Below are 12523 nucleotides of genomic sequence, written 5' to 3' on the forward strand. Positions count from 1 at the left end.
ACAACTTATAATACTTTATTCTACTTTATACATTCTTTCTTCCCCTTTCTTAATTTTTGTGCCCAAAAGAAAGGGGAAGATATAAGGAAATAGGAGGGAGTATTATCTAGACATTAAACTGTACGTCGAATCCAAATATGTCGTTATTTTAAAAACAAAGTTTCCTCTCAATTATTGGCTTTTGGCCAATTCTTGCAAAGGAAACTCCTGACGGAAAACTCGTTAGGAACCCGTGTTTTGAAAGTTCCTGACGGAATTTCCGTCAGGAAAGTAAAAAAAATATTGACTTTCTTAACGGTTTTTCCGTCAGGACTTTTCTATCAATAATGGAGTTTTGCGCCTGGTTCTGGGGAGGGGACATCTGACGGGATTTCCGTCATTAATATTGTATAGCTGACGGATAACGTCAGAAACCCGTCAGGCAGTGATGGCGCCATTGCTTTTTTCAACGCGCCAGTAACCTGTGACGGATTCTGGGGAATATCCGTCAGTATTTTTTACTGACGAAATATCCGTCAGTATTCCGTCAGTTTCCCGAATTATCTGACGGTATGGAAAATTCGTCAGAATTTCCGTCACTTTACCGCGTTACTTTTGTAGTGTATGGTTCTCACCGGATCCTAAATTTATATATGTACCCCTCATATATCTAAGATGCACTTAATGAGTTATAGACGGAAATTAAGGCGAAATACATTCGACGTACAATTTAATAATATATTTACACATGACATCTAGAGCGTTATAATAATTTTTCGTAATAATACCTGATAATTTTTAATATTATAGTAATAATAAAAAGTCGCCTCAATTTATTAAATATTTTTCGTTATAATAATATGACCTATAATGAATGTAAATTTCATATTAATTATATAAATTATAATTACAAATAATAAATACGATAGGTATATAAAATATTTAGTTTAATTTTTATCAAGTACATTTAACTAACCTAGTAATGTACATTGATCTAATACTGAAGGTACATTAAATATAAGTTAGAAGTACAATTAATAATGATTATATATACATATTGTTTTAACTCAGGTCTTAACAAAGATATATATCAAAAGATATGCAAAATTGACAACAAGATGAATGTGTCATAGTGGTAATAGTAATGGTATTCAAACCAAGAGGTTATGGGATCGATTCTCATCAAAGACATTTTTTGAGGTTTGATTTAATAATAAATCTAATGTATAAAATAAAGAAATAAAAAAATTCCATAACTATAGTTAACTAGATCTAGTTAACAATTTAACTACAAATGTTAAATTACTAACCTAGCCTTAAACTAACTAATGGAGTTTAACTCTAGTTTGCCACGTGTCATCACGTAATTGGTTGTGTATGGAAAAACCATACACCTCGTGTATGTGTATCATCTTCCAGGTGGATATAGCATGGGTTTAGTTGGAGGTTACATGTGTTTCTATTTTTGGATTAAGGGGATTATATGATCGTGATTAGTCAATTTGTAAATTGTACTATTAAAAAAAAAAGATTTCTTAGATATGTGTTCATTTTTTATGTGATTATAAATCTTCTTTCAAAGAAAAAAATTAGGTAAAATTAAAAGAAAAAATAAAATAAAAGATATATACAGTAATCACTCATTTGAAGAGTCAAAGTAAGTAAGTAACAATATTAGCCGCGAGCGCGAATAGTGAAAGTAACAGAAATAACAACGGGAGTAGTGAAACTATCAATATTAATGCGGCAATGGTGAAAGTTACAATAATTAGGTAACAATAATTACGGCGAGAGTAGTGAAAGTATCAGTAGTAATAATGAATGTAATAAAAGTAACAATACTAATAACAAAAAATGTATATATATGAACAATTAGTTAACCGATCGATTTAAGTAATAATAACGAATGAATGTAATAACAAAGGTCTCCCATATTTCTAAGTCATGAGATTTTTCAATTCACCCATTTTTATGGTGATAATTAAACAAGACCTAGGTATCAATATGAGTGTCACTTCACAAAATTTCTATGATCCATTTAATCTCTTGTATTAACATTTAGTTTAAAAACTATTTTTTCAAGAAAATCATGCTTCGTAATTGATTAATTAACGATTTTTCTAAGCAGTGGCGTATCAACCTGTTTAAGGAACGGGTTGCGAGACCCAACACATCTTTTAGTCTTACTGTATTGTATGCCAACATCTGTACAATTATACTAATTTTTTTTTATATCTTTACTAGTTCTTCTTAAATTTACGTTATAACCGCATCAATTAAATTTTCTAGGTACACTACTTTGTATAAAACAGTTTTACACATGAAACTCGCTCTCCAACACTAATTGTGGATGGTTTGGTGGTCCAAATTGATCATATATATCAAGAAGTAAACCGAGCTGCGGATTGGTTAGCAAACATAGGAATTCACTCGTCTCCAACTACTACTTCATTCAACGTTCCACCGGAGGGCCTTCGATCTATTCTTCATGAAGACGTTCTAGGAGTTTCTTTTCCTCGTTCGGTTTCTATTTAATTATCATAAAGCCCCTCTTGCGCACCAAAAAAAAAAACAGTGATCAATCTTTCCTTGTTCCACTAATTAGAAAATATAGATAGACTTGACAGAATTGACCCAACTAGAATGAGCTGACCCGAATAACCCGACCCGCCACCCGAATTCAATACCCGACCTTGACTTGTATCCGAATTGACTCGACCCAATATAATCAGACCTGAATGTTTATTGGTGCACATTGATTATTATCATAAATAACTTAATAATGTCTCAAAATGAACTGAACCCGAGATGATTCGTCCCGACCTGACCCGAACACTACAAACCAAAATTAACCCAACTCAAATTGAACCCGATCCGATTAAGTCGTTTGCCAAATCTAGATACACAATCCATATGAATTGGTAGGGGGATTTCATGATTTTATGATCGTCATGGATCTTATTATTTCACAATCGGAATATCAAAGGATCCCTTAGTAGCACGTCAACTTTGTACGTAATGGTGTCACCTGAAAAAGACGTTGATTCATTGATTCATTACTCGTTACGCAAGATATCCCACACTTACGTAGGATTGATTTATACTTGTACTCTTATTTTCATTGGTCAATTGTTTACATATCTTAATATATATACGTACATATATAACGTTACTATGACTTAAGATCAAAACGCACTAATTTGTTCTTGAGAATTTTTGTGATTTATACTAAGTTATTATTATTATTCCATATTAAAGCTTGGATTATTGGAATTTTGAAGTCTTAATTGCAAGAGTGTTTTTTTTTGCAAGCTTTTGGAAGATTCTCGTCGTATTGGTAAGTTTAAACTCGTTTTTTAACTGAATGTTAGAGTGTATCGTTTTGAATAAGTTTAAATAAACGGACTAAACATAGTTAACGACGTTATATCATACATTCTATGAGTCACTAACAGTGTTACGGAGTACAAGAAAAAAATTCTTACTTTATACATACATGTACATTTTTACTATTTTGTTTTTTAAATCTATGTTTTAATGTTGATGATTATGTAGTTGATATGTCGTTTTCAATAACCGTAAAGGGTCCTCTCATCAAAAATAAGGTTTAACTTTTTGTTATGTTTATCCCTAGCTTGCTTTGGGTCTGATATTTTTAAAATGACCAAGTTATCACACCGTATATCTAGACTTGTCTTGAGGTCAATCAACTAATTATAGTTGTATATGCACTTACCCAAAGCCACGATCCTTCCTCCCACAACCTTCGACGTGGAAGGATGGTAACGTAGAGAGGGGGTCGCTCCCGCAGGCTAGGGCTGGTAAAACCCTCCGTGTACCATAGCCTCCTTAAGTAACTATACTTCTCTAATACACTCTCCTTTTTATCTCATCTCGATCATAATATTGTTTTATTAGAATGTTCGTTATTCGTGGTCACTATAATGTCTAACGTTACGTATTTCTCAGCTTATGTTTTTCTTAGTACATTTTTGTCATTATTAAGTCTTGTATCCCAATTCCCAAGTGAGAGTGAACTTTATCAGGGAGCATAGGGAATATTTGATCTTTATTTTTCTCCTAAACAAATATTTGATCTTTATTTAGTAATTACAATTAGATCTTTTCTCCGTAGTCCGTACGTACGTGTGATTGGCCTATAGATCACTTTTGGTTGTAGGCTTTTTTCCCCCTAGTCCCAGTGTCCAGGGAAAGGCTCTAAACTAGAGTATAAAAGTATCCTAAATTCTTGATTAAAACCGTCTTAAGTTAAAGTGACACTCGTAATCAATTTTAAAAAGTCAATTATAATAGAAGTGTTATGCGAGATTTTAACTTTAATTCGGTTTTAAGCAAGACCTACCCATCACTGGTTAATTTAGCATCATTTGATATATATCATTGATTATTTTTGAGTTTCGTAAATATAATTTGACCGAGTATAAGACTTGTATTAACGACGCGTCAAAATAGTGCCAAGGTCGATCAAGATATTTGGCCATGTCAACATATTGCAAATTTTGGATATTGTGATGATATGTGAATATGTGATCATGAATTCATGATATATGAATATATCTTGGTGATTTCATTTAACTTCATGAAAATGTATAGAATCGTTCATGACAAAATAATTATTTTTGACTAATGTTTTTTTTTCGTCTTAATCAATTCTTTACTTTTCATTAAATACCCGCGATAAATATAAAAGATAAATAAATGACTGAGATGAAAAGGTGCCAGACCTACAGTAATAAGATTGATAACTTATAATAACTCTTAATCATTTTTAAAAACACCTTCCTTATAATCAAGACAAATTCTTATTTCCGACAGACTTTTTCCGCCTAAATTAAAACGAATAGAATGTTATCATATTACGACAAAATGTAAATATTTTATGATAAAATGTTAACATTAGTTTATTATTTAAAAGCAATAATTTTAGTTAGAACATTTTATTATTAACTGATCACTTTTTATTATAATAAGTTACATTTTCTCGTTTAAGTTAAAACCGGAAATGACACAATTTGGCACTTCGTAAAAGAAAGTTGCACGTTATGATTACTAAATCCATACAAAACGTACCCAACAAACGCTCCACGCCCCCACATGATTTTATTGATTGCATTTTCAGTTACTAAAACTTGTACGGAGTATTAATATGGCTCGGGTCATGTACCGAATACCGAATACGTCTTATCCTGGTGGATAAAGATGGAGGTATCGTGAGTCGTGACATCAGGTTACAAGTTTGAATTTCCCGCCGCCTCATTTGAAACCAAAAAAAATTGAATATGGATCACGTACATCTCGACACTCGACACCATAAAATGGATCACTCGGATTAGATTAACTTTTAAATGCATTACTCGAGTTGAGGGGGTTTCGGATACGAGTCGTTTCGGATTAGGTCAATTTTATGGAGTCAAGATCCTCTTCATTTTCTAAAAAGAAATAGAGAGGCCATCCCCATTATACTAAAAGAATAAAAAATCTCCAAATTTTCCCGCCTAAATGAATTTGGCTATAATTGGGCTTTCTTTTCATCATATCTGTAATAGGGCTTTTATTATATCATATCTGTAACGCCTAAATGAATTTGGCTATAATTGGGCTTTCTTTTCATCATATCTGTAATTGAACTTTTATTATATCATATTTGTAATTGAGTTTTCATTATATTATATCTACAACCGCATTATATGAACTTTCCATTTTTCACCGATTAATACAAAACATTAATAATAATAAATTTTTCAATTAAACATCAAATTGAATTAAATATTAGATTTGATAATTGTTACTTCTTATTTTATTTATTATTTCTATCTAAAAAACCGCATTCGCGCGGGATCTATGCTAGTTACCTATCAACGGTTCATATTGTATTTTGTCAACATCGAACAGTTCAAGATTTATACATAGAAATACGTAAAAAGTTAATGGAGTATAGAGGAGAATAGGAGATGGAGAGAAAAGAAATGGAGAGGATCCTTGTTGAATTTTATGTACTTGGGTCGACGTTGAACACGGTTTCAACTTTCGACTCATGGACTGGAATACCACCATAGTGCCAGATTATGATCCTTTCCCTCATTTGATAGGAAGGAACACTTACTTGCTTTATCACCATCCGTAATATTATATGAAAACCCCATTTTTGTCTTACCATTGATTCTTTGGTGCACACCACATGTTCGATGAAATGTCTAGCTGGGTTTTCTTACTAATGCCATTGTTTTCAAGTACACTTTACGTCTTTGCCATGTTTGCTCCACCATCAATATCATGTGCTTCTAACCATCATTTGTTTACCAGGATTTTTGATAGTACGATTAATGAATAATGAATAATGAATCCCGTTGGACTGTTATACTCCTTTCCCGGCTAAAGTAGCTGACGTAATTCTCGACTCAATTTTCATACTGGGTTAGCGGGAAATAATATCGCTGTATTATTAAGGCTGCGTACATTCAACCCCACTTAAACGGTCATATATTACCCCGGTTTTCGTGTTTATAGTTGTCTGTTGGACATTATAGGTAACGGAGTGTTAAGGCGATGAATGGGGACGAGGAAGCGACAACTTCCAATGTCGAAGCTGCAGGACAAACCCGACAGGAGACTGAAAAGAAAGAAAAGGAAGTTGCTAAGAAAGTCCCATTTTACAAGCTATTCTCTTTCGCGGACTCTACTGACAAGGCGCTAATGAGCGTTGGCTGTATTGCTGCTGTTGGAAATGGGGTATCTATGCCTTTGATGGCAATTCTTTTAGGTGATCTTATTGACGCGTTTGGTCACAACCAAAATACTCGGCATGTTATCCATGTTGTCTCTCAGGTGAATTCTGTTGCAAAGTCTATTATGATTTTATGTATTGAACAAACCCATTTTGAGTTTCTAATGAGCAGGAGTTTTATGTATAGGTGGCTCTGAAATTCGTCTATTTGGCCATTGGATCGGGAATAGCTGCATGTCTCCGTAAGCACTGTGAACTGTGTATGTCATTTTTAGAGTCATATGGATGTAATGTTTCTCAACTGATGAAAGTACTCGTATCATTTTATTGTAGAGGTGTCTTGCTGGATGATATCAAGCGAAAGGCAGGCAGCAAGAATGAGGAACTTGTATCTGAAAACCATGCTCAGGCAAGATATTTCATTCTTTGATAAAGAAGTTAACACGGGAGAGGTCGTTGGGAGGATGTCAGGTGATACCGTTCTTATACAAAACGCTATTGGGGAGAAGGTAAATTTCTTTGCTTAATTTAACTTTAATTTATTTTTTAGGCATGTGCGAACTCAAATTTCTGTTTTAGGTCGGACAATTTATACAATCAATATCCACATTCATTGGAGGATTTGTCATCGCGTTCACCAAAGGATGGCTTCTTACTTTAGTCATGGTGTCCTCAATACCCCTTCTTGTGTTTGCTGGTTCACTTACGAGCATCTTTTTGTCACGGATGGCGACCAGAGGGCAAACTTCTTACGCAAAGGCAGCAATCATTGTGGAGGAAACTATAAGTTCAATTAGAACAGTGAGTACATTTCCATGGTTTATGAAGAATATTGTTACATTTCTTATTTAAAACAACACGCTATGCACCTGACACTGTAACAAACTAACAACTGCTGTCTCAGGTGGCGTCTTTTACAGGAGAAAAAAAAGCTATTGCTGAATACAACAAATCTATTCTTGACGCCTACAGAGCAGGTGTTCAGGAAGGACTGGCTGCAGGATCAGGGTTGGGTGTGGTTATGTTTATTGTTTTTTGCAGCTATGCTTTAGCCATATGGTTCGGATCAAGGATGATTCTTCAAGGACATTACACTGGAGGTGTTGTCATTAATGTCATTGTAGCTGTCTTGACTGGTTCCATGTGAGTATGCTATGCTAGAGTCAATCATGAAAAGGTGTATACTCAACAATAACAACATTACCCTAATGCCACAGCGGCTCGATCCTGCCAATTGCAACTACGACGGGTTGGATGTTTCAGCCTTATCCCTGTGTTAACCAACACAGAGAGGCTGTTTCTAGACGACCCACAGTTGAGACTGCATCAAATGATTGTTAATTCACAATAAAAAGAAACGCAACCAGTTTAATGAACCATTTTGTTTTAATCCATCATAATTTAAATACATGATGCATATTTGGCCCCATTGGAATGGAATTTCTTTTTTATGCATGTACGATAATATTATTGATGTAGGTCACTGGGACATGCATCGCCCAGCATGAGCGCATTTGCTTCAGGCCAAGCAGCGGCATACAAGATGTTTGAAACCATCAATAGAAAACCAGAGATTGATCCTTATGATCCAAGCGGGAAAATACTGGATGATATTCATGGTGACATTGAGTTGAGAGACATTTATTTTAGTTATCCGACCAGATCTGCTGAGCAAATTTTTAGCGGATTTTCCCTTTCAATCCAAAGTGGAACAACTGCAGCATTAGTTGGACAAAGTGGTAGTGGCAAATCAACAGTGATCAGCCTTATAGAGAGATTCTACGATCCACATGCCGGAGAGGTTCTAATAGATGGAATTAACATAAAAGAATTTCAGTTAAGATGGATTAGGCAGAAAATTGGCCTAGTAAGTCAGGAGCCTGTACTGTTTGCTTCTTCAATAAAAGATAACATCGCATATGGAAAGGATGGAGCTACAGATGAAGAGATAAGGACGGCTATTGAGCTCGCAAATGCCTCCAGGTTTATTGATAAATTACCACAGGTGAACAAATTATGATTTTAATTTCTGTGGAATATCTTTTTTTTCTTCGATAGTTTGACTCCAACTTATTTTAATAGGGACTGGATACATCAGTCGGGGAGCATGGAACTCAATTGTCTGGAGGACAGAAGCAGAGAGTCGCTATAGCACGAGCCATTTTGAAGGATCCACGTATCTTACTTTTGGACGAAGCTACTAGTGCACTCGATGCTGAATCTGAGAGGATCGTGCAGGAAGCATTAGACAGGATAATGGTAAATAGAACAACTATTATAGTTGCACATCGCTTGAGTACAGTGCGCAATGCTGATACCATTGCAGTTATTCACCAGGGGAAGGTGGTTGAGAAAGGTGAGTTAGTAACTTTTGTATAATTTGTTACTCCATTTGCAATGAGGCCAAAGACTCATTATTCTTTGGCTTTGGAGTGTGATGGAATCATGCAAAGTTTTCATTTTAAATTGGCCGGGCTTCTTGTGCTGTGGAGCAGCAGTCGTACAATGCATTTCTCCACGCGATTGTCATTATGGTCATTGTGAACAGTCTCTCTGTGTTTTTAACATATGAGAGCTGCTTACATCCAAAACCCCCTAGGAGGGAGCTCTTGAGGCACGTAGGTTGTTGCCATGGTATTGACGAAGTTTGCTGACTAAACTTCTAGTTCATTCTGCTGATATGCTTGATTTTTTCGTACATGACGGTGTTTTGGTTTTACACTATGCCTAAAATCAGGTCAGCACACTGAACTAGTCAGGGATCCAGAGGGAGCATACTCTCAACTTATACGCTTACAAGACATGAGAAAAGAGTCTCGACATTCTGAGAGAGGTGGGGATATGTTGCGACAGGCAAGTCAAAGGGGATTATCCTTACGATCATCAAGTCACGGGTCCTCAGTGAGCAGCAATGATCACACCTTTTCAGTAGCTGTAGTACCATCAGACTTTCCAGAACGCGCTGTTGAGGCACTTTCTGAAAAACGGCCACAAGTTTCGATAAGGCGTCTTGCCTCTCTTAACAAGCCTGAAATACCAACGCTTATTCTTGGATCTCTATCTGCCATTGCTAGTGGTGTTATATTCCCCTTGTTTGGTGTACTCTTTTCGGGTGTGATCAAAATGTTTTTCAAGACACCTCATGAGTTGAGAACTGATTCAAGATTTTGGGCCCTAATGTTTGTAGTATTTGGAGTGGCGTCATTACTATCATACCCAGCTCGATCCTACTTCTTTGCAGTGGCTGGTTGTAAGTTAATACGAAGGATAAGATCAATGTGCTTTGAGAAAGTAGTCCACATGGAGGTCGGTTGGTTTGACGAGCCTGAAAATTCAAGTGGTACAATTGGCGCAAGGTTGTCTTCTGATGCTGCAAGTGTCCGTGGTTTGGTGGGAGATGCACTTGGTTTGCTCGTTCAAAATCTCGCTTCAGCAATATCTGGCCTGCTGATTGCTTTCCTTGCAAATTGGATCTTAGCTTTTATTATCCTTGCAATGATACCCCTTTTAGGTCTTAATGGCTATTTCCAGCTGAAGTTTATGAAAGGATTCAGCGAGGATGCCAAGGTTGCCGCTCTCTTTCTCATTTTTGTCACATGTATTTACTTGCACGGTCCCCTCCCCCCTATAACCTCTTTGCCAATTTGAGATTTGCAGAATATTTATAAAAAGAAAAAAAAAAATCTTCTACAGTTGATGCTGAACAATTAGAAATTAGATTATCCTTGCATAATCTGATAACAACTTTTGATTATAATAAGAAACAATAGCTGTTGAACAATAAAATATTTGCTATTTTCTCTTATTTTTCTCTGATTGCAGAAAAAATACGAGGAGGCCAGCCATGTTGCTAATGATGCGGTAGGTAGCATAAGAACTGTTGCATCTTTCTGTGCTGAGGAGAAGGTAATGCAACTTTATGAAAAGAAATGTGAAGCTCCTGTGAAAGCTGGTATCAAGCGAGGACTGATAAGTGGGATAGGCTATGGGTTGTCTTTTGCTTTACTTTTCAACGTCTATGCCCTCAGTTTTTATGCAGGAGCACTGCTTGTTGGCCATGGGGAAACAACTTTTTCTGATGTGTTCCGAGTAAGCTTCTATGATCATTGTGTTTGTAGTAAAAAGAAACAGTAGTTAAGATTTGATATATGCTGAGGACATCAATGCTATTGCAGGTTTTCTTTGCACTAGCCATGGCAGCTGTAGGAGTATCACAATCGAGCTCCTTGGCTCCGGACACTAGCAAAGCCAAGAGTGCTGCAGCTTCTATATTTGCAATTCTGGATCGCAAATCTAAGATTGACCCAAGTGACGAATCAGGCATGACTTTGGAACAAGTAAAGGGTGAAATACAGTTTCAGCATGTGAGCTTTGCATATCCCACTAGACCTGATGTTCAGATATTCCGGGACCTTTGTTTGACTATTCATTGTGGGAAGGTAATTTTGCAAATCTGTAATGATGGTTCTTATTTTCTTTTCTATTGTGACTACTTATTTTTGTAAGTAGCCATAATTGTCTTTTAATTGAATGCCAGACTTTAGCTCTTGTTGGAGAAAGTGGGAGTGGTAAATCAACGGTAGTATCCTTGTTGCAAAGATTTTATGATCCCGATTCTGGATGCATCACTCTAGATGGCTTTGAAATTCAGAAGTTGCAGTTGAAATGGTTGAGGCAACAAATTGGGCTTGTAAGTCAGGAACCTATTCTATTCAATGACACGATTCGTGCCAACATTTCCTACGGAAAGGGAGGGAATGCCACAGAGGCTGAGATCATTGTCGCTGCTGAGCTGGCAAATGCTCACAATTTCATCTCCAGCTTGCAGCAGGTAATGGCATTGGTATCAAACTAGTGTCAATTGTCATTTTTCCGTGAACTTCTAAATAGCGACTTTGAATGTTACTCCAAAGTTCCAATCATTCAAGAATTGTATTTTTCATTTTATTTGTAATTTAACCAAGTGCAAATGGTTGTAGGGTTATGATACAATTGTTGGGGAACGGGGAGTACAATTGTCAGGAGGGCAAAAACAACGAGTTGCAATAGCTCGAGCCATAGTAAAGAATCCACGAATACTGATATTGGATGAAGCTACAAGTGCACTTGATGCTGAGTCTGAGAAAGTTGTTCAGGATGCATTAGATCGAGTCATGGTGAACCGCACTACACTCATTGTTGCTCATAGGTTATCCACAATTAAGAATGCTGACAGGATCGCGGTGGTGAAAAATGGTGTCATAGCCGAGAAAGGGAAGCATGAAAAGCTTATTCACATCAAAGATGGACTGTATGCTTCTTTGGTTGCCCTTCACATGAGTGCATCCTCCTAGCACTTCAATGGCATTCACAAGTTAGTCCTGGAGCTGTACTTAATTGATCTTATTTTGCTTGTATACTCTTTTGATTCTATCATTTTGGTTGGTTTTGATGGGGCTAATTCGCTCTTACCCGTCTGTTTTTTTTTTTTTTTTTTTTCCCGTTGTTTTCCGAGTATGCCGTCTTCAAATTTCTTATTGTCCGAGCAACCTGATTTTTCATTTTGAAGATGTACTTGTTTAATTTTATCATTTTGGTTTATTTTGAAGCGGCTAATTTACACTTCGCCCTCAAATTCTTTTGTCTGCTCATTCAAATAAATTTATTGTGCGACCAGTCTTCCAGTCTCCTCCCGTTCCTTCGTATCTAACTAGTCGTAAATTGTTAGTAATCTTTGTTATAAGAAGTGTTGCTTCTTTCAAATTTTATCGCTTTGTATTCAGTCAATTTCAACATCTTTTATATATGTGTATATTGTAT

General features: G+C 36.0%; 1 protein-coding gene across 2 annotated transcripts; it reads left to right on the plus strand.

Annotated features, from left to right (window-relative positions):
- The first annotated feature begins 3110 nt into the window (after nt 1-3110).
- On the plus strand, nt 3111-12338 carry LOC141646713 (ABC transporter B family member 21-like). Of its 2 annotated transcripts, none has more exons than XM_074454621.1 (13): nt 3111-3316; nt 6528-6825; nt 6912-6966; nt 7058-7233; nt 7304-7525; nt 7629-7867; nt 8204-8729; nt 8807-9080; nt 9462-10291; nt 10547-10813; nt 10900-11163; nt 11262-11555; nt 11704-12338. In XM_074454621.1, exons 2-13 carry the CDS (start codon nt 6547-6549, stop codon nt 12055-12057), a joined length of 3780 nt encoding a protein of 1259 aa, XP_074310722.1. In that variant the 5' UTR covers nt 3111-3316; nt 6528-6546; the 3' UTR covers nt 12058-12338. The 2 variants fall into 2 exon arrangements, with proteins under 2 accessions (XP_074310722.1, XP_074310723.1); XM_074454622.1 differs by lacking the exon at nt 3111-3316 and adding an exon at nt 5969-6230.
- The last annotated feature ends 185 nt before the right edge of the window (nt 12339-12523 follow it).

The sequence above is a fragment of the Silene latifolia genome, chromosome 3 (assembly GCF_048544455.1).
Source record: "Silene latifolia isolate original U9 population chromosome 3, ASM4854445v1, whole genome shotgun sequence".
In the NCBI taxonomy this organism is placed as follows: Eukaryota; Viridiplantae; Streptophyta; class Magnoliopsida; order Caryophyllales; family Caryophyllaceae; genus Silene; species Silene latifolia.

Bases quoted from the DNA above. Each gene is read 5' to 3' on its own strand.
- LOC141646713 (XM_074454621.1), top strand. From the start codon at position 6,547: ATGAATGGGGACGAGGAAGCGACAACTTCCAATGTCGAAGCTGCAGGA. The intron at 6,826-6,911 runs GTGAATTCTGTT...TTTTATGTATAG, and splicing joins TTATCCATGTTGTCTCTCAG to GTGGCTCTGAAATTCGTCTA. The intron at 9,081-9,461 runs GTGAGTTAGTAA...GCCTAAAATCAG, and splicing joins GGGGAAGGTGGTTGAGAAAG to GTCAGCACACTGAACTAGTC.